Here is a 22,313-nt window from a genome sequence, read left to right as displayed (position 1 = left end):
CTCCTCCACCTCCTCAACCACCTCCCCTCCACCTTCCTTCTCTTCTGTTACTTTGGCCATCCGTAGCTATCAGCCTGCTCCTGCAGTACAAACCTCAGGACAATGAAAGGCAGTATCACCTTCTGGATTGCAAATGCCAAAGAAGGGGACAAGGATAGTGATTTGGGGAGGTAGCACCAAGGTCAGGGACGAAGGGGATTGATGGCAGCTAAGGCAGAGCGAAGTAGATGACAGTGCGTGCCAGTTTTCGGTCAGGCATCTCTACTCTAGCCAGGTCAGTGTAATGTGTCTCTAACCTCAGCGGCCGGCCCAACTGTTTGCAGCCTCTCATCCATTAAATAATGAATGGAGGTTGACCCCCTGACCAACAAATCAGCTTTTCCCCTTTGTTGAATCAGAATAGAGTGAAGGTAGATAGAGAGTAGCTGGATGGTTGACTAGCTAGCAGACAATCTCAGTGACAGAAGGGGAGACGTGTTGCTGGAGCAGCACAAGGGTTGCTGAAACTTCAAACAGCCAGATTAGCTGGTATTAAAAGCGACCATCACTGCTGTGGAAGCCTGGTGAGGCTCACCTCCAGCAGTGACTGTGATTTGTTTGACAAAGTCAAGGCAGCTTTCAGGGTTTTCATATTTTCCCCATCAAGAGGGGTGATATTCCTTTGTTGGCTAGTTGTGGGTGCTTATATTTGAGAGTCTGACTTTACGCAAAATGGAGCTGGTAATTTGGGATGCGTGAGACCACCTGGCCACCTCACTGGTTACTGAGCTTTAACAGCAGCTCATGTATTCCCCTTATTCCACTAAAATGTTTTTAAACAGCTAATATAAGATATAAGCCTGAAGCAAAATACAGCAGGTAGCTTACACTCAGTTCAAGGTGAGACACCTCTCAGAAGAATTAGGACAAAATCATAAATGGTTTTTATTCTTTATTAATTTTAGCTTTATTGCTGTTCACAGACACAGGACAGTTTATGAGCTGGGTGATTTGTTTTTGGAGAAAGGGGATCATATTAATGCTCCCTTTATTGATAGCACTAATGCTGTTTGTGAAGCCATCCCTGTCGGAGAGATGAAAATAAATAGGGAAAGCTTGGCGGAGAAAAGACACGTGTTTAATTATTAATTGAGCCATTACTGACAGAGATTGCCTTTTTTGATTTAAAGCAGGGAGGCCTGCTTCAGGGACACAAAAGCAATTACAGAATTCCCAGCTTGCACCACTGCTGCCCATCGTTTCACCATACGCTGTGAGAGACAAGTGAGAGGAGACAAAACACTCCCACACACATACACTCACACACATTCTGTTGCACTGCGGTGTTCCATAAATTATTTTAATTCTTCTTCAATATTTATAGCATTTTAAATTACAATTACATCATCATGTCTTATTCATGTAGAGTGGCAGGCAGTCAAAGGGACCAAGTTACCCATAATCCTTGTATGGCTGCCACCTTGAAAAGCTGACATGAAGGAACTGTTCGGTTTCCTCTGGTTCAGGAAACAATGTCATTGTGCGCTAGCTCTTATGACCGACTGTTTTCAAAATACAATCCTGCTTTACTTTGTAAAGCAATTAGGTAGCTTGTAAAGTCATTTCTAAAATAGTATGCTATCCTCATGTGCACCCAGCGGTCCCTCTGGAGCACTATTATATCCATTAGAAACATGTCTTCTCTGTGCAGAGAGCACAGGATGCATGAAATATTAACATAGCCCCTGTTTAGAGGATTGGGTCACTGCTGGTTGAGCTTCAATCAGAGACCTTGCCAGATAGTCAATGTATTTCTCCCTCTTGTGCCACTTGGTAATTGCATGTCATGATACTTGACACCTGTCAGTCGTCCTATCAGTGCCTGTCATCGGTGTCCATGAAGCAGTGGGTGGTGATCAGCTATTGTGACAGAACACGGGAGTCACATTGACGGCTGAGTGATTACGCTCCATTGTGTGTCTCTCTGTTCATTGACTTAATATGGATTCAGCTTTAGCTGTGGAGAGGGAGCAATTACAAAATCACTAAATGCCATGGGGGGAGTTTTGGGAAAAGTTGCCAGGGGTATGAGCAGCATTTTTGCCCCAACAGACTCACAATGTTTTTGGTCACTAACTACCAGTCAGAAGCTGTACTGCCATCTTCCTGGTGGAAATTAGTTGTCATATAGAAAAGGATTGCAGTATATAAGTAAAAAGGATGTATTGTATTACTAAACAATTATGCCCCTAAGGTTTTTTAGTTCTCTTGTGTTCAGGTTAAATAATCATAATTGAGCTTAGCCCCATTCTGTCGTTTCCATGCACATGATCCCCTTCATCCTTTAGACCAGTGGTCCCCAACCTTTTTTGCGCCACGGACCAGTATAATCTAAGACAATATTTTCACGGACTGGTCTTCATTTGTTCGATAATCGTTAATGATGCCAGGACAGCTGGAGTCTAATAATGAATCCTCTGCAGTGGTTTTGTGTAAAATGCACACATCAAAAAACAATAAACAACCTTTTTTCCATAAATTGATAATCAACATCTCTGTAAAAATAACAATTGTAAGAACTAATTTTATTAAAAACTCAATTGAAGTGACTGCACTGGTGAAATTTATTTTGAAATATAGCGATTTACAATCAGTACATTCAATGTAGGAGAACATTTCCACTAAAAGGGTGAACAAGTCAATCAAATAATAATATTTACAATAATGAGAATGAGTGTTTGGGGATCGCTGATCTAGGGATAACGGGAGCCAATCACACCTGAAGTATGTTGTGGACGTCCAGTCTACTCCGCAGTTTGGTTTTCTTTACGGTCACTGCAGAAAATCCCAGGAGGCTGGAAATGAAAGCAGGGTTTGCAATACTTTCTGGGCGATCTCAGGATAATCTGCCGTGACTTTAATCCAGAACACTGGCGTAGTTGTGGGCACATAATTGCGTGGGCTGATAACCTGCCACATGATCGAGACCTGTCAAGCTGGATAGACACATGCATTTGTCTGTGCGTCATTCCGCACAGACGTCACTTTTCACTTTCAGACTCCAAAATAAATAAAAACGGAAGTAATGTAAGTTATATTTTCTTTCTGGGCGGCCCGGTACCAAATGATCAACGGACCGTTACCGGTCCACGGCCCGGGGTTTGGGGACCACTGCTTTAGACCATCAACACATGTAATTTTTTACTGTGGCTTTGACCCAGAGGTGGTGTTTATACCTCAGCTGGTATGTGTATTTTTACAACCATCAATTTCACAATTCACAGCATGGAATGGGCTTTCTTGTGCTGATACCAAGATAGCACATTTGCACTCTTCAAGACAAAAAGGTTAAGATAGCTGTTGATATGATGATGTTTTTAAGTCGAGTTCAGCTCAAAGAGATCACATCGACAGGACCCCTCACAGCAGTAGTATTATTGAGTTCTAGTTCACTTACTGCTTCACTACAACACAATGTCCTATTATGTTCAGGGAACTAATCCAAGATCCCTGACTTAGAAAATCCCCTGACAAGGAAAGAGCAATCTGGAAGATAAGTCATATCTGCTGCAGTTAGCTGACCAACTTGTGATATAAAGGTTGACTCCCCTTTCAACAGGAAAACACAATCGTCTACAATGTATATGCCATCGTTTTTTGGGGGGAAGAGGTGAAGGAAAGAATTTATAAAGGATAGCTCTAGAGAGCAGTAGCTCTCATCACAACTTCTGTCTAATCGTCTAATCTTAATCCTCTCCCTCCTCCTCCAGAGGAGATGCAGCCAGCTGCAGTGTGGAAGGCATTTTCATTGTTTACTCTGGAGAATACATGACCAGTGCTTTATCGCTGCTGTCAGGCCTGAAATGTAAAGCTTGTCGCCTGTGATTACTTACAGGTTTTCTTGTTTTAATCCTTTATTTCAAGCTCCAGTCATTCCGCCAATGAGAGTGGCTGTTCCCTCACCCTGCATTTGTTTGAAGATGCCAGTTCTATATGCATTTTAAGATAATCTTTGTTGGGCGGTTCAGAGCCAATGTTGTTTGCAGATGAGGCTATAACGCTCATTGACAAATCCAGATGGTAGGTGATTGTGGCCAAACATGAAGCTTGGATAATGTACAATTGCTGGCAAGAGGACAGTCATCAGTCTGGAGGGATATTACAAACATGCTTATAATGGATTGGACATTTTTTGGCTTAAAAAGGTTGGAAAACCGTGGCCAGGAACAGAACGGATGTAAGATGCTTCAGATTCCATGACATTCAAAGACATCTATGCATTTGAAGAACATGCCAGAAACGATTCTGGGGGGGAAAGGAGATGAACCCAGGAAACAGGATTCCAAATCAAACAGAAATATCAGCCGAGCGTATAAAGTAATTTCCAAGTATTTCCAGTTGGATGGTATTCCTCTACTGTTTGTTCAGTATTTCTGTGCACCATACCTTTCCAGTGGTAGCATATTAAGAACCATTTTTCAGTCCGTGGCTTCCAGGAGCCGCTCTGTCTATTAGCATGTCCACAGGTTTAGACTAGCTCGGTGTGTTTGACGGACGGCTGGGTTTGGAGAGGTTTGCAGCAGACCCTAAAACCTACTAAAAGCAGTAGCCCAAAAAACACAGATGAGAAAGAACTTGTGTTTTAGCCTGTATTTCATGGGCATGAGTGCCATTAGTCATCCTAATGTTCATTAACATGCAGGCGGTGATTTGCTGAGACATAAGAGTCTGTATTTTGGCTTTTTCAGGGATTTTAAAAAGCACATGAACAGTGTGGTCTCCTCTAGCATTCGGGCAGTCATCTGTTTGGCTGTTGTTTTTGGCTACTAGTGAATTGGCACTGGTGGTGTGGCCCCTAATAGCCTCTGACTGATTGTAATACCCCATTCAGTAGAGCATGGCCTCCAACCTCTCTAGCTGTTGGGTTATTGCTGCTGTGTTGAGAGCTGAGCAGCAGGACTGGGATTTCTGCGCTGTTTGCTTTGGGCAGGAATGAGAGAAATGACTCCACATGACCACAGTGTGCGCAGAACACTACCAAGGGTATTGACTACTGCATAGACTGATACATGAAGTTACAGATGTAATACCTCCACTTTGTGATCACACGCATGTTGGGTGTGCAATCATTTAGTGGTGGTAATAAGAATATTTTTTATCCAATACATAGGAGGGTAGGCCTGAAGTATGTTGACTATCTTTTCTTCTTTTTTTCTTCTGCTAATCTCAATTCCTTTAGCCTAATGGTCAGACAGCATCTTTTGTTCAACCAGCATTCCAAAATGTAAAGAAAAGCATTATCACAATCTTTGGACTTAAGAAACTAAAGCCAAAGGGGCACAAGTCATTGAATAATTATCAAAATAACAGCAACCAGTTTCTGGACTATAAATGAATCACCCAATAATGCAGCTCTACTGGGTAGCTGGGTACTGGGTATCATTTTCAGCCCAACACTATCAGCACTGATATCGACTTTCAAAAGATCACATCTGCTGAAAGCTAACAGTGACAAATTACATGAAAATATCTATATAGGGCTATCTCTGTCCCTAATGATACAGGTGTTGACTTGTCACTGTTAAGTGTGGGGCAAGTGTTGAAGTGCCCTGGGCTCCTTATCAGCTGTGGGGCAAAGTATTAATGTGTCAGGTTGACCTAATCCTGGTAGCAGGTGTTACATGAGCCAAGTGGAGTAGACATGATTTTCAGGGAGGATGAGCCATCTGGGTCTTGATAGTTTATGGTGCCTAAAACACACTCACAAGTGTGACACATTTACCTTTTAGCCGCACACAATAATCTAAGCTCTGGCTTCTACAGGGGGAAGGGGAGGCTTTCAGGAAAATTTACAAGGTTTGATGTGGTGTGGAGCCTTCACTTCGACACGGATTCATGAAACAGTCAGACACACTTGGTGGTTTGATTTTGATTCCTCTAACTCTTTTGGCGTTGTTTTGTCATCCGTAGTCTGAAATATGTCGAGCAGAAGAAAAGTGTGTTTGTCTTGTTTCTGTTTTGTTTTTGTACCCGCCTGCCTTGCTTATCACTTTTCTGGGGCCTTGTGTTGTTTTGTTGTTGTTTTGCTTTTGTGGCATTGTCTGTTTCATCTCACAAGTGATTTGGCTTGTTTCAGAGTACAATTTTGCTCACATTTTACTGAGTATCCCCCTCTCCTTTACACATGCTCACATTCAGACACTTTCTCAAACTGACACACGATCTTCACACTCGGATCAAACCAATTCCTCAGTTGCTGCACTTAAAAAAAGGCACCTCATAGCAACCCTGGAAATGTGCGTGCTGTCAATATCATGTCCACTTTGGCTCACAGAAGTCAGACACAGATTGTCTTGCCTGTATACAGTGTGTGTGTGTGTGTGTGTGTGTGTGTGTGTGTGTGTGTGTGTGTGTGTGTGTGTGTGTGTGTGTGTGTGTGTGTGTGTTTTTCTTGCTCCTTTTTTGTAGAGATTAGAGAAGATGAAGGACTGATGATGGTGGGTGTAAGGTTAGCGACAGCCCCACAGGTCAGAATGTCGTGTGTCTCCATTAGTTTACCTGACAAAACTTCCTGCCCTCCGCACCCACTCCCCTCTCCTCTGCTTTATTAACTGAACTCTCCATCCCTATTTCTCCCTCAGTCTTCCTCTTTCTTTCTCATGCTTTCTCTGTCTAATCAAGAATGATGAATGGGGTGCAAGAAAGGACGGCAAATGTTTGCAAACCTGATACACACTCTGATTGTCACTCTGTTTCTGCAGTGGTGGAAAACATGGCGGTCAGAAGAGGGAGGGGAGTGCATTTGAGGAGGTTTGAGGATGGGTTTTTTTTATTCTGACTAAGCTCTATAGGAAAACTATTTAAAACACTCAACATGAAATTCGTCATTTCCCTGACAACTATAATGCTATTGAAATATTTTTAAGATCTATTTTGAAATACCAAAGAAACAGCTTGTAGCTCAAGAGAACACAGCTCTCTTGGCATGTAGCCATTAGTGGGGGAAATGGCAGCTCTAGTGTAGTCATCAACAGTTGCTGGGTCTCCATCTGTAAGCCTAATTATCCAGCAGCAGCAGCCCAGAGCAGCTCAGCAGCAGGATCTTCCTATAGAGGAGGTATTGATTACATCAGTTTATCTATACGGCGGCTTTCCCTTGAGGCCTGCAGATATGTGAAACTTAAGCGGCACACTGGGGCAAGCTACTACCTTTACACAAATACTCCACAGGATCACCCTCCTGAGAAGTATCTACGCCGTACAGTTAAAATACTTTTTGATGGTCTAAAAAATGTTCACGTACCTTTGACCACGCCATGAATATTATAAATATTCAGTATATTTATAAATTAATATTAGGCAGGCATTGAAGATGTGTGTATGTATGTATGTATGTATGTGATAAGAGCAATCAACTGACAATTGACATTAGTATCATCATGCTGATGTGAACATTTATAATTATTTTATTATACAGAAATGCTACCAAAAATATTGAGTATGTAGTAAGGGTTTAAGACACAGACCTTAAAAATGTGTTTTGTATTTACTGAATCATCTGCAGACATGAATATGAATACAACATTCGCATGGAAAATATTTTTGGTTGGAGTTTGTGAACTAAACTTTGGGGCAGTTTTGCTTTTGATTACTTGCTGGTGGTGCAGTTACAGATAAATTGGTAACATAGATTGATTTTTAGTTGTGACTGGTTTTGCCCTGTGACATGCTGGAATGTACCGTATAATCTTCTGAATGCCCAAGAAGCCTAAACTTCCATCAGTGTTACGATCAGTGGCCCGGGTCCTGTGAAAACAGGATGCTTCAACATGTTAACATGACAAGGAGAAATGTGGTGGTTGTTTTATGATACAGATCTGTGGCAATTATTGAAAAAGAAAATACCACCACTTGACAAAGCGAGCTACCTCAGCATTCCTAGCCGGGAGAGGGTATAATTTGATATCATTGAAATGGCTGCTCTATTAGCTTGCAGCAGATGGGTAAATCAGGGAACGTCTTCGTCTAAGCCACTGTTAATGACTTTCATGCTGACAAAGCCCCGTATCTGCAAAGGAGAAATATAATACATCAACCACGATGTTTGTCCAAGCGCGTTCATCTCACCCAATAACAATGGCTGTATATGTCAAAACAGTGGGTGAGGTATGGCGAACGGTTAGGAGCTGTCAGCTTCCAATTGTTGCTTTGCTTTTTGAGTGGGAAGTGAAAATGGAGATGGAGGAGAAGGAAAAGCAAAACATGCCGGCCCTTTCAGCCTACTGTCATTCCACTTAGCCTTTGTTGAAGGATTTTCACCCAACCATTTCCATTCCATTGAGAAGTAATCAGTATGGCACTGAAAGATAGTATTATATCCACTTAAAGGCATGTGGACTTCATGCAAGTTCATACATGAAATGATGCTGGAACGCAGTGCCTCTGTTTACATTGTTAAGCACTCCCTCTCTCCTAGGACTTAGTGCTTCCTGGCAAAAGCTTCATACGTGTGTGACTCTCACCCTGTTCTACCTCTCGTCCTTTTCCTCCCCCTTCTCTCGTCCTTCAATTTTCTGTGAATTGTGAGGCAGTTGGTGGGCTAATAGAGGATGCTTTTGTGTGGGACACCAAAGTGATGGTGTTCAGACGTTATGCAAGTTTAAGTAAAGCTGACACACTGCTCGAGAACTACAGCCCACAGTGAGCTCCACGACAGCCCATGTAGAGACTCTGAAAAGGTCTTAAGGTATGGGAGACACAGGGAGGCTGCCAATGTCCTCCCACCACTGTGCTGTAACGTGGCAAGAGGGAGTTAAGTCCTTTATTAGAAGTGGCATCCGTTGTCTCCAGTCACCTCAATAGTTGCAGCAGCACGTCCACCGCCGTAATCAATTGAGACAGCTGCTGCTGCAGTTAAGTCCATCAGGCATCCGTGTCATGCTAATTAATGAAATGATAAGGCTACCGCTTGCAGCATTGCACAAATAACTCCTGAAGGTTCCTCTTTAACCAAAAACAAAATCATTCCTGATGTTCAGATCACCCCTGCCCTTCGTGTCCCTGCCTGCGGGCTGTCCATCCACACCAGCCTCTGGGTAAGAAGGGTCAACGAGGTCGGTGAAGGGTCAGTGACAGGGGTCACATTCCAGGCTGGCATGGTGGGCCGCATCACAGAAGCCATTAGACTTGAGCTTTCCTGCTGAGTTTCAGGACGTCCAGCCTTTTATTTAGTAGGGTCACTACTGCTGGTCTGAAATGGCCACAGCTGTGTTCAGAAGAATCCAAGACTGATGGAAGGGCCTGAGCCCACGAGAAGCTAGAAGCTCCACCAGGGGATGGACTCCCGATGGAATTTTAGCAAAGATCAGATGGGTATTTTATCTGTAGTAAACAAAGGTTTAAGTCACTTTTGGGGCACTGCTAACTATTATGTGACATAAAAGAATTTGGAGGGTCAAAAATTAAGCACCCCTGTCTTTCTGTCTTGGTCCGTTCCCATTTGAGGACATGCTCCATGTCTCATCATCAATGTTGACTGAAGTGCCAGAAGAGGTGAATGGCATACGTACTGTATGTGTCCTGCACCATATGGCAGGTGTTTGAACAGGGATTCGATATATGCAGGAAAAACGAATTCATCCCACAGTGTGAGCTGCCAGCTCTCTGAAATGAACATTAGGTTCTCAATTAATGCCTGAGCTTTCACTGTAAGCATGTTACAGCTTAACACCCATCCCCATTCTCTCACCCTCTAGTCCTTTTGTCAGCTGCAGCAAAGAGACAGAGACAAATAATTGAAATGTGCCAGCTGTCCCCACTCTTTCGCTATCTTGGCCAGGTTTCTTCTCGTCCAGTCCCTTCATTAACATCACTGAGTGATTTACAGAAACGTCGCCTTGGCTCCCCTTGTTACCAGCTTGGAGATGCTCGAGACAGATTAAATAGTGAGAGAAAGCAAGCAATTGCAAATTTCTCCTATGATTTTATTATTAGAACAACAATTCAACACTGCTCAGGCCTTCTGTTCCACTCATACAAATCAGTGTGTTGAAATCACCCTAACTTCTTTTTATGACTGAATACCTTACAGCAATGAAGTGTTGATTGGCAAAACTGTGGTTTCCTGCCTTGTGCCAGTACCTATTATAGCCATGTTCCACAGTCGCTCACTTGTGAGCTAAGTTGTGGCTCTGTGCAGATTGCTTGTCTTGAAAGGTACAAAAACCAAATCATTGTGAGCTCAACTCTCAAGAGTAGCAGAAGGAATGTCCACCAGAGCCAGCAGGAAAGGGATCAAGGCAGCATACATCCTCATAAATGTCCTGCATCCTCAAACATCTTTCAGAAGATATGCCACTTTATTTACATATCTGTATGTTCTTGCCCCTATTTTATCAGTGGTCTGACTGTTCATGGTTTGGCAACGCCATGAATACCGTGAACCTCGATATTTGCCTAGTAAATGAGAACACCCAGTGCCATTAAGCTCCTCTTAGCCCTCAAACCCCCTTGTCACAGGAAGAATTTGCATGCTATCAAATCTAATCTGAAAGAGGTTTTTGCATATAGGTTATATTTCCCTGGCTGTTGTATATACTGGCTTCATGTCAGCAGTGAGCGGGTAATTTATGTAGCACACTTATTTGCCTTCACAGCAGTAGTTTGCTGAGGGTTTTAGTTAGAGGCGGAATCTGAATATTGTCAAGGGTCCTTGTCTTATTTCTGAGGTCATTGTGTCGTTTTAAAGTAGCCAGGTGTATGTTTAAAATAAAGTGGTTTAAAAAAGGCTTCAAAGAGCAGCTTTGGAACCCAGTGCATTTGAGAACAAACATGTGCATTGCTGTCTTTTAAGCTTTCCGTTTCTATTGCTTTCTAAACACAATATGTGTTGGTGGACCACGCTCCACTGCTACAGTGAGGAATTACTCTATCCTCACTGATGTTTCTTAGATAATGACAACAAGCTCATCATAGTCCAGCTCAGGGCAATGCCGTTCCAGACCAGTCCAAGACATTTTAAGCCAAACCATCGAGCCAAAGACAAGAAGATCACTGCCAGCTCTCCAGATGTTCCACCAGGACAAATGATGTCACAAATGAAGGATATCGGAAGCAGGAACAGCTGTGCAGTGACAGCATTCACCGCAGAGTCCCAGCTGGGCGCATCAGTCATGATCATCAAATCCCAGTTGTCTGTCTGTTACCCTAGTCCCTGATGCCCCTTTCTCTACAAGCCTCCAACCACCATCCCCATATCGCTGCACATCCAGACATGTGTGCCCAGGACACAACCCAATTCCCCTGAGAAGGCAGGGCCACATGAACAACTATAAAAAGATCAATATTGGAATGAGATGTCATCTGGTGGGCAGAACTGCCAACACCCCCCTGGGGAATACCCCTGTCCCCGTGGTGCACTAGCCCCGCAAACCATCTGCTCAGGTTTGCAGGACAGACCTTCAGGACAGCACCTTAGTTTCAAACAAACACTCTATTGCAATTGTTACATGACCGCTTGTGGCTTGCCTACTGTATGTGGTTGTACGGAAAGTATATTCCATGTCCTGAGGGGAAAAAAAACAATGCCAAATTTGGCAGTTTGTTGAAATGTCTGACAGTTGCACAGTCTTGTGGTGAGTGGATGGTGTTTGTTGAAAACCAGCGGGGATTTAGCTACATATAGCCCGTAGGTGACATGTCAGAAGCTTGCCTGTCATCCTGTTGTCACTGCATGTTAGTTTACAGTCTACATCGGCTGCTGCTGAAAAACATGACAAAGGTCATTACTATTAGGTAACTGTCTTCACAAGAACCATGTGCTCTGCCATCACTGCTAAATAAGCTGGAGCACCTGCTCTTGTAGGGGCAACCACCCAAGAACTGCATTTATTCATATCTAACAGGAGTACATCTAAATTTCTCTTTAGGGCTGAAGCAGATATTTAATTAAATCCCACTTCAAAGCTGTGAGGTATTGTGATTGTCAGTGTTCGTGTGTTCGTCCGTTGCAGATAAAAATATGAAACAAAAAAAAAAACATTACTTGGGCGGCAAAGGGAAAAAGTGAGATGATGACCTTGACTTTGAGGAAAGTAGTTCACTTAACTTTCAAATTTTGTACATTCAGGAACTGGATAAGATAGAAAGATGAGGGACAAGGTCAGTGTGATTAAGCCCCTAGATCAAATATAGTGTTTGATCTAGGGTCTTACTCTCACTAGTGCATAGTGCTTTGATCTAAAGTGGATAAAAAGGTCAATACACCCCTGTTCAAATGTTTTTGTGATGTAAAAAAAACTAAATCAAGACAAATGATTACACAACTTTTTCCACCTTTGATGTGACCTTTAAGCTGTACAACGCAATTGAAAAACGAACTGAAACATTTAAGAAAAAAGTTAATAAAATAAAAAAAACTTCAAATAACCTGGTTGCATAAATATGCACACCCTCAAACTAATACTTTGTTGCAGCACATTTGGCTTTTATTACTGCACTCAGTCTTTTTGGGTAGGAGTCTATCAGCGTGGCACGTCTTGAGGTATCAATATTTGCCCACTCTTCTTTGCAAAACTGCTCCAAATCTTTCAGATTGTGAGGGTATCTCCTTTGCACAGCCCTTTTCAGATCACCCCAGGGATGTTCGATGAGATTCAGGTCTGGACTCTGGCTGGGCCATTCCAACACTTTAATCTTATTCCGGTGAAGCCATTCTCTTGTGGATTTGGATGTGTGCTTTGGGTCATTGTCGTGCTGAAACATGAAATTCCTCTTCATCTTCAGCTTTCTAACAGAGGACCAAAGGTTTTGTGCCGACACTGACTGGTATTTGGAACTATTCATTATTCCCTCCACTCTGACTAAGACCCCAGTTCCAGCAGAAGAAAAACAGCCCCAAACCATGATGCTTCCACCACCATGCTTCAATGTAGGTATGGTGTTATTTTGCTGATGTGCTGTGTTGTTTTTGCGCCAAATATACCTTTTGGAATTATATCCAAAAAGTTCAACCTTGGTTTCATCAGACCATAACACATTTTCCCACAAGTGTTTGGGAGACTGCAGATGTCTTTTTGCAAATCCAGCCGGGCTCGCCCGTTTTTCTTTGTTAGATAAGGCTTCCATCTTGCCACCCTACCCCATAGCCCAAACACATGAAGAATATGGGAGATTGTTGTCACATGCACTATACAGCCAGTACTTGCCAAATATTTCTGCAACTCCTTCAGAGTAGCTGTCGGCCTCTTGGTAGCCTCTCTGACTAGTTTTCTTCTCCTCTTATCATCAATTTTGGACAGAAGTCCTGTTCGTGGTAATGTCACTTCTGTGTCATACTTTCTCCACTTGATGATGATGGTCTTCACAGTTTTCCAAGATATATTTAATTCTTTGGAAATTCTTTTGTAGCCTTCCCCTCATTGATGTCTTTGAATTTTAAGATCCCTCTGACACTTCGGAAGGTCTCTGTGAACCATGGCTCGTGCTAGAAGATGTGGCTACAAATATGTCAGGAAAAACCTATTAGAACAGCTGAACTTTATTTAGGGTTGATCAGAGGAACCTGACAGGTGAATGCTGATACCAGTTAAACATAAGTTTGAATGTTACTGGTCCAATCTGAACACAGCCACATCCCCAGTTATGACAGGATGTGCATACTTATGCATCCACATAATCTCAGTTGTTTATTTTTACTTCACCTACCTGAAAGATTTTTTTTGGGGGGGGGGGTTCAGTTGTGTTGTGCAGTTTATAGGTCACAACAAAGTTTGAAAAAGTTGTGGAAATATATGTCTTGATGTAATTTTTTACATCATGAAAACCAGGCATTTGAACAGTGGTGTGTAGACTTTTTATATCCACTGTACCTATGCACTAGCCTACATGCCTGCATGCCTACAGGCCCCCTTGTGTGTGTGTGTGTGTGTGTGTCTGTGTGTGTGTGTGTGTGTGTGTGTGTGTGTGTGTGTGTGTGTGTGTGTGTGTGTGTGTGTGTGTGTGTGTGTGTGGTGTGTGTGTGTGTGTGTGTGTGTGTGTGTGTGTGTGTGTGTGTGTGTGTGTGTGTGTGTGTGTGTGTGTGTGTGTGTGTGTGTGTGTGTGATACAGGGGCCTGTACTCACAAATATATATGTATGCATGCGTTTGAATCAGTAGCTAGAGTGTGCCTTCTTAATTTCCCTTCGGGGATCAAACCAGTATATAAAATTAAAAAAACATTTTTTAAAAATAGTTAAAATGTCATACCTTTGTGCTTTCTCCAATAAATTTGATCTGATTTCTTCTGTTCATTGCATCCTTGCACAATAATAAAGTTAATGACTCTACATTGTGTGTGTGTTTGTGTCTGTATGTGTCTGTGTGTGTGATGCTTTCACAATTGAAACTTTTTTTGTGTCTATTTTTTGTTGTGTTCCTTTTCTGCATGTGTGTGTGAGTGTGTCGCAGCTTTGCAGAGGGGTTTTAATGAGGATGGGTTGGCCGGAGCCTCCATTACAGCCCATTAAAATCATCATTAAGATAACTCGGCACTCACTATGGCCCCGGCTCCCCAGCATTACTATTAGAAAGCCCTCTGTATCTTCCAGTGGTCGTAGAGAGACTTCCTTCTGTGTCACTTGTCTCACATTGTGTCTGGGAGAGCATGTTGCCACGGCAACATCACCCAGCGGCCACATTTTGACTGTGAATATTTGCTTCTTTGCCAGTTTGTCTGTCTGTGCCTGTCTTTCTGTCTTTGCCTTCAGTCTGCCTCTTTCTCTTTTGCTTGCAGAAACGAGAGACTTGACAGTTTAATCCGAATCCCAGACCCCTGTAAATTGGGAGGTCTGTATTCGCCTGGGCCCTGGAATTCATTAGAAAATCGTGACACCTTCCAGGCCCAGTTCTCCCATAAAACACAAGGAGGAAGGGAGGTGGAGCGCAACAAATAAAAAAATAAAAGCCCTACCCTGCCTTTTTATTGGTCTTTTTATGGGTGTTGGGATCCTTGAAAGATTAAGCAAGCTGTTAATTGGGACTGGATATTCCATTAGTGGGCTGCATGTCGAGTTCTCCCTGGCTTGACAGCCACTCCCGGCTCTTCTCTTTTTTTGTTACTGTCAAGAGTGCCCATAGAGCTTTTTTAATTGAGGCACTGGTAAGCCTTCTGATTGTAGTACTGCTGCATCAGGCTTTAGATTAGAGCCGCTAAGAGAGCTCCATCTCCACCAGGCTTTCTTCTCTCTTCTTCTGTCTATCTTTCTCGCTATCCAAGTAAGAACACGTTTAAACTCTGATTTTCTATGCATATGATGTGTCTGGCTTAGAATGAATTACACCATTAGTGGCATTAATTAGTTGAGAAGCTATGGTGGCGTTTTAGCCATTGTAGTTGCAGCACTACCATCTACTCAAACTCTATTTCTTTGTGGCCCATTTTGCTTTTCTTTCAACTCGTAGCAAAGTAGATCGCCAAACGTCTTCCCTTTTTCATTAACATTCATAAGTGCTTTAAGATTCTTTGTGGAAGGTGTTGAAATGCCGCGTTTTCTGCCACTTTCATTTTCCTGCTACAACAGCCTATAATTACAGTCATTAAATTCCAACAGCCTAAGTATAAAAAGTCATTCACTGGAATCCTGATTATAAAAGATTCTTGTCTGTTCAAAAGACCCCTGATGAATGCTAAAAGCAAAGTGGTTGAGTTCAGAGTGCTCTGCTTACCCAAATCCCCTGAAAGATCAGGAAGGGAGGATGGAATGACGCGGTGGCAGAGAGGCCAAGATAAGGGTCCGTGATCTCCCTTCATAGCACAATTGAAACATAATTATTTCATGCCAGATTGTGTGCTCAGCAAAGCCCTGAATAGGGGCCGACATTTAACTTTAATTAGCTGTGATTTATTCATACTGACTGGATTGCAGGAAGAAATTGGATCATCTGATTATAGTCAAGCATGAAAATGACCTGATTAAACACTTAATGGAACCTAGGGAGAAGGAAACAAGAGGAACCTTGCGTGGAAGACAGTCAGACAACATTAAAGAGGAAACAGAGCTATGTTTAACTTATTTATCATGTGTCCTGAAAAAAACAGCAATAAGCAACTATCTCTGTTTGGACATTATTTAGGTATAAAATGTTTTTGTTCATTTCTGGGATGAATAAAAATTATTTGTACATCAAATGGGCTGTTTCATATTAGGTTTTAACAAATTTTTCTCTTACACTTTTTCCTTTCTCTCCAGGTGTGCCAACGAATGAAATTCCTGAGTCCAAGACTAGTAGCTCAGCCAAAGTATCAGGACTGCAGCGCAGCCAAGAGCAGAGCAACAGTGAGGTGCCTTTCACGCCTCCCGTACCCAGTCCCACCCCGGCTTCGGCGCCTACGGGCTCCCCTGCCCCCGCTGCAGCGGCAGCTCCCCTTGAGCCTCCTAGGTCACGCCTCCCCACCCCGCCTCCTCTCAGTGTCAAGAAGGAGCAGCATCCTCCACCCCCTATCCCTACCCCTCCCCTTCTGAGAGCAACACCCCACCCCCTGTCTCACCTTCCTCACCCGCACCAGGAGCCCCGTGTTGTTCCTCCCCCGCAGCACCATTCACGGCCAGTAATCAGCCATCAGGTGCATCACCCGCTCTACAACAGCTTCCACGATATCAGGTGGGTTCCTGTGGGTGGATTTGGTTACAGGTACACAAAGTAAGCCAACAAATCTATTTTACGTGTTTCTTTCAGAGTCTGCCTCCAACATGTTTATGTCCCTACAAGAAAACATTCTACGTCAGTCTATAAAGAACAATTCTCATAAACTGCACATACTAACTTCACCAAACTTTATGCACACCATACCCATGATAAGCAGTTGTGCTCTTTGAAATTTTTAATGTTCTACAAATTTATCAGTGGAAACTTAAGGTAACTCTACAGTTCTCCAGAGTACATACAGCTGGAGGTGTATCATATACTGACACTTTTATTGTATTATGTTTGCAGGGGTCTCAAGATACAGCATCTTTCAATATAGGATGTTTAATTGGAAAACTCTTCTTAGCATGTTAATCATATTAGCATTACCACTGAGGTGATACTGATCAACAAACAAAGCAAGGGACCACACAAACGCCAAAAGTAAACTAATGTATTATGTTTAACCAAGCTGAACAAGGTAGCTGGACTCTCACTGAGTGAATCATAATGACCAAACTGTTGTAATGAATACCAGTTTGTGTTCTTTTACTTCATTGAATGATCATTTGTGTAATGGAGATTTGTATCCTGTTGTGTCTCATCAAATCTTCAGCCACAGCAGCAGTCCAGTTGGTCTTCCCAAGCAGCACTTACCTCCGTCCCCTCACCATCACCATCTCAGTGGGCTCCCATCCACGGCCCCTGCCTTGCCTTTGCCCATAGCGAATTTCTCTACCTCGCACTATTCCTCCCTACGGACCCCAGCCCATCGCCATCCGGCCATGTTTGCAACCCCAGCCACACTGCCACCACCACCGACCTTACCGACCAACAGTTTAGTGGTGCCTGGGCACCCCGCTGGCACCCCCTACCCAGGTAAAGCTGCATAGTCTGCCAGGCAGTTAGAATATTTTGTGATATTCTTTGATTAGGTTTTTTTACAAACTAGAGTTTTACAAAAAAGTGTTGATTTATGTCAACATGTAATGACAACTGCTGTATGAGATGTTTAGGGTTGGTGTTATGCAGAAATAGTGATGTGAATTTAGCTGCATGTTTTAATATTATAGTAAGTATCTATCTATCTATCTATCTATCTATCTATCTATCTATCTATCTATCTATCTATCTATCTATCTATCTATCTATCTAATTGTATACAATAAGCACAAACACTGTGTAATAGTTTCTATTGTGACGAGACTTTGATACAAGCCTCTACTGCAGTCATTTTAGTCACAGTGCTAAACAAATACAATTATATGTATATTGAACCAATGAATACTAACCAAAAAATAATTTGGTGTGAACCAAATCAGGCGTTCATATAAAATTGCTGAACTGGTATGTACTCATTTATTACACTTACATTTTTTATACATTTTTTTCTCATTTAGTATTTATATACAGTATTTTTTATATATATATATATATATATATATATATATAGTTTATTGATAAACGTGTTTAGACTCTTGCTGTTCAATATTTAGAACAAACACAATTATTACATTGAGCTACCTTGTAGCTAGAGCAAAAGTCTTGGCAAACAAAGGCCATCCATGTCTTTCGTGGAAATAATTCATGTTTTCAAGAATCAGTTTTTCTAGTGTCAAGTAGAGTAAATGTTTAGCAGTAAATTTGCAGTAATGAAGTCGGAGCCATGCAGCAGCTCCACAAATAACATCATCAATGATTTGAAACAGTAGGCCACCATGGTGCAGAGCAGAATGTAAGTATTTGATTTCAGTGTAAAAAGCAATAAAATGCTACTTTTCCCATAAGTCACATGCTTTAATGCCGGGTTGCATTTTTACAGCTGGACATCATACATCACTTACTTGGGTTTTAAAAAGGTGAGCAAGTCATGGCACAAAGGCTTGGATGTACTACTGGAGAATGTCAATTACGACTGGACAGCCATCACAGCTGGAGAGACTTTCAGACTTAGCAGCACTATGATGCATGCTATTAGCAAAGTAATGCAACATTTAAATATCGAGTATTCTTTTCTGTTGCCAAGAATATACCGTTTATAACACATTTGGTGGTAGGTCCAACAATTTAAATGTCAAAGGCATACACATCTAGTAATTTAAGGAAGCAAATGTCTCCAGAGATGATGGGCGTCTCTAAAAGATGTCATAAATAAGCCAGTTGTGCAGTGACTTTTCTAGTCGAGGGGAAAGCCTGTGTGTGTTTTCTGCTGGGATGACTCTTGGTTCTCTCTTGTCTTTAGATACCAGCCTGTTGATTTCATTCAACCAACCAATCATGTATTGCCAGCCTCATTCGGGGATTCTGATTGGCACATTGTCACAGGCAACTCTCTTACCACCACCAATGAGTCCCCACGTAGAAAACCCTCACAGCATGAGCTGGAGAAACAGAGAATGCCAGGTGAATATTCTCTTTCTTCTCTTCTACCCTTGTTGTGAAGACTGACTTGGGCGCCCGTGCCTTTTTTTCTTGTGTCCCCCTTTTCCCTCTCCCCAACCCCTTTTTGTTTTCTTTGTTTTGTTTTTTTTGGTTTCCCTCGCTCTCCTTTCTTACAGAGCATGACCTCCTGAGGCAGGAGCTGAACAACCGCTTCCTGGTTCAGAGTTCAGAGCGGGGCCGGGGGCCGTCCGCCTCACCTTTGGCCCCCGTGTCGCTCCTGAGGGCAGAGTTTCACCAACACCAGCACATGCACCAGCACCAACACACCCACCAGCACACCTTCACGCCCTTCCCCGCCAGTCTGCCCCCGGCCGCCATCCTCACCCCGCCCACCGCACCCCCCATGGTGCGTACCCAAGCCAGAAATGTGAGGATAAGTAACAATAAGCTCCCGTAACTTCCCACCCACCCACTGTCACCCCTCCCGATCTCCTCTTCAATCAATTCCTCCCTTTTTCTTTACCCAAATGATACCAGATACATCCCATATCTGTAGGAACCCCTCGTTTAAAAAATATAACACTGATTCAGTGAAAATTTTGCTCTTTGATTTCTGCATACTGTCCTGCAGCTGAAGTCTGAGAGCTGATGAGAACTTGGCAGTGTCACATCTGCTACTTCATAATAAGGACAAATGCTGGCCAGTGATGGCCAATGACTGACACCCTCATATACCCGCACACAAACACAAACTAGCATGTCAGTTACTTCTAAATGGTTGGTTACTGCTTCACCTGGTTCACGAGACCTGACGAAGCCCTCTCAGTTGTCAATACATCAACCATATGCGTCACCTTTCATGGAGGCTGTTTATGAGCCCCTGACCTTTTTGCTAAGAAGGCCAATGTTGCCAAATTTAATTAGTAGTCACACCACCTCCTAACTTTGACATAGATTTTGCTGTTCGGTATTTGCTGAGTTTCACAAAACGTGGATTTGCCTGAAGGCAGCCTGTTCAGTCATTTGTATAAGGATGCGTTTTAAATAGCTTTGAATATTTTTATTTGCCTGTCCGCAAAGAGCAACAAAGGTGTGTACGTATGTTTGTGTGTGTGTGTGTGTGTGTGTGTGTGTGTGTGTGTGTGTGTGTGTGTGTGTGTGTGTGTGTGTGTGTGTGTGTGTGTGTGTGTGTGTGTGTGTGTGTGTGAGAGTATATGTTTGTTCAACCCAAGTGAACAACAACTACTCTTGTCAATGGTGTGTTCAAAGCATCAGTCAATCGTATGACATTATTACAGATGCAGGGGATGACATCACTGTTTATTCTTCCTGATAACTGCTCCTGATAATGTAATTGCTTCCATGCTTTGACTGACATAAAGGCGGTTGGGGGGATGGATAAACGGTTATGACTATTTGTCCATGATTTCAAATAAACTCTCTCACAGTCCCTTCACATATTGGTAACTCTTTGTGATTAGTCTCAGAGATTGGCTCCATTGTGTCATGACCTACGATTAGAAGCTTAAGATCATCCTCTGCCTGTACAGTACAAATCAATGCTCTGGTATTTATGCATAGGCTCAGATAAGAAAAAGGACTGTGTTGTTATCTGCGCTCTTGCTCATTCCTAACATGGTAGGAATTATATCCAACACACGGTCCCGTCTTTGAAGATAAAAGAGGCGATTTTCTTCATCTCGTTAATGCTTACATTATGTAGCCCATAATGTGCATACCTCCATGTTACCACGGAGTTTGAGACTGTCATTAATGTCCTATGCTGGTTTTTTTCCTTTTAATTGAAACTGTGTTGTTATTTAACCTATGCCTTTCCTCTCCTTCTTGTCTGTGGTATTAATGCTGTTTTTCCTTTTCATGATGCTGCTTTGAGAGGCAGGAGTAATGATGATGTTTTTTACTGTACTGCCATGAAAGTTCATGCCAAGTATGGCCCTGTCTTGCTTTCGCTCTCTCTCTTGTATTTTTCTATGCTCTTAACACATGCCATGTCATGTCAGCTATGGAACAGTACTTGGTTAATAATTGTGATCAATGTCTTTATGAAGCTTCTATATTTGTTTATTGTTAAATACTGTGTAGCAGCTGGCTTGCCAAATGGTAGCACTGGGTGTTTTTCGCTCCAGTCCTTTTGCCACATCTTTAGAAAATTAATTTTCTTAATTGTTTTAAGATGAAATATTACACTGTAATGAACTAAAGCTGTTCACTATAAAATTGTGACAGACACCATAAATTAAAAGGGCAAGAGTATTTGTTTTTTTCTCTTTTCTTCTTTTTTTACAAGACCATAAAGATGCCAAATTCCCTCTCCCAGTGTCAGGCATTAAGCAGCCGCACCTTCAGAAATGCGGAGAAGCTGTTTAATGAGCTCAGAAGCTGGCTCGGCATTTCCTCTCAGTGGGCTGGCTGTCTTTGATTTGCGCCGATTATCGCCCCCAAACAAGGCCGTCAACACAATTGCTACCTCTGCAGCCATTTTGTGTGCAGATGTGGATGGCTTTGCCAGAGGGTCCCTGACCCAAACTCGGTGTCCTCGTATGCAGCCCAGCCAGCCCTGCCTCCAGCCGCCCTTGTTGCTGCACATGCACACAGAGAAAAAGTGATTCATACCCACTCCTTTTCCTGTTTTATGTAACCCCAAAACATCTGCGCCTGCCAGCAGAGCTTTGTGAAAACACTTGCAAAAATTACCTGAAAATGGTTTGTGTATTTGCAGAATAGGAATAAGTTGCTGTCACTTGTAATTAAGCCTCTTTAAAATAGAGAGCTAGTACTGGCTTGTGAACAAACGTACAAAGTCTCCATTCATACACGGGACAGCCTTCTCTGTCCTCGTCCCCCTTCCTCATCTCCCTCTTGAGTTATGGGCCAGATTCCATGTGTTCTGGACAAACACATTTATTCATGCAGTGACACAGTTTTGTGAGGCAGTTTTCAATTGGGTCACCTGGTAGTCATAAGACCTACCACTAAAGAGATTTCTTCAATCAACATTCACATTAATTCAGCACATCAGGGTTATATCATCCTCATGGTGAGATATTTCAAATTAGATTATGATGATTGCAAATGTCACCTACCTATTTACAGCCATGAAATATAGACATACAAAACCTTCCATACATTTGTCCAAATGGCTTTTATGACCAAATGTCGTTTGAAGTCCTCAAAATAACCTATACGTCTCCACGTAATCCTCTCCCATCTGTGGCATCAGGACCTGTTGTAAAAAGAAAAAAAGAAGCCATAGCAGTCAAAATCAATTA

At 42.5% G+C, this 22,313-nt stretch overlaps 1 protein-coding gene across 15 annotated transcripts in view; it reads left to right on the top strand.

Moving 5' to 3' along the window:
* fbrsl1 (fibrosin-like 1) overlaps positions 1 to 22,313 on the top strand; it is a 346,529-nt gene that overhangs the window by 310,929 nt on the left and 13,287 nt on the right. For 12 of the 15 annotated variants that reach the window (XM_068311270.1, XM_068311263.1, XM_068311262.1 and 9 more), the window contains 3 exons: positions 16,206 to 16,617; positions 17,258 to 17,520; positions 19,200 to 19,450. In XM_068311270.1, coding sequence (XP_068167371.1) covers positions 16,206 to 16,617; positions 17,258 to 17,520; positions 19,200 to 19,450 — 926 coding nt within the window. Of the gene's footprint in view, positions 1 to 16,205; positions 16,618 to 17,257; positions 17,521 to 18,883; positions 19,045 to 19,199; positions 19,451 to 22,313 lie in introns of all 15 variants that reach the window. The other 3 variants (XM_068311265.1, XM_068311271.1, XM_068311259.1) reach the window with 2 other exon arrangements.

This window comes from Antennarius striatus, chromosome 3 (assembly GCF_040054535.1).
Source record: "Antennarius striatus isolate MH-2024 chromosome 3, ASM4005453v1, whole genome shotgun sequence".
Classification (NCBI taxonomy): domain Eukaryota; kingdom Metazoa; phylum Chordata; class Actinopteri; order Lophiiformes; family Antennariidae; genus Antennarius; species Antennarius striatus.
Note: the sequence above shows the minus strand (reverse complement) of the source record. Positions and strands in the feature narration are given on the sequence as shown.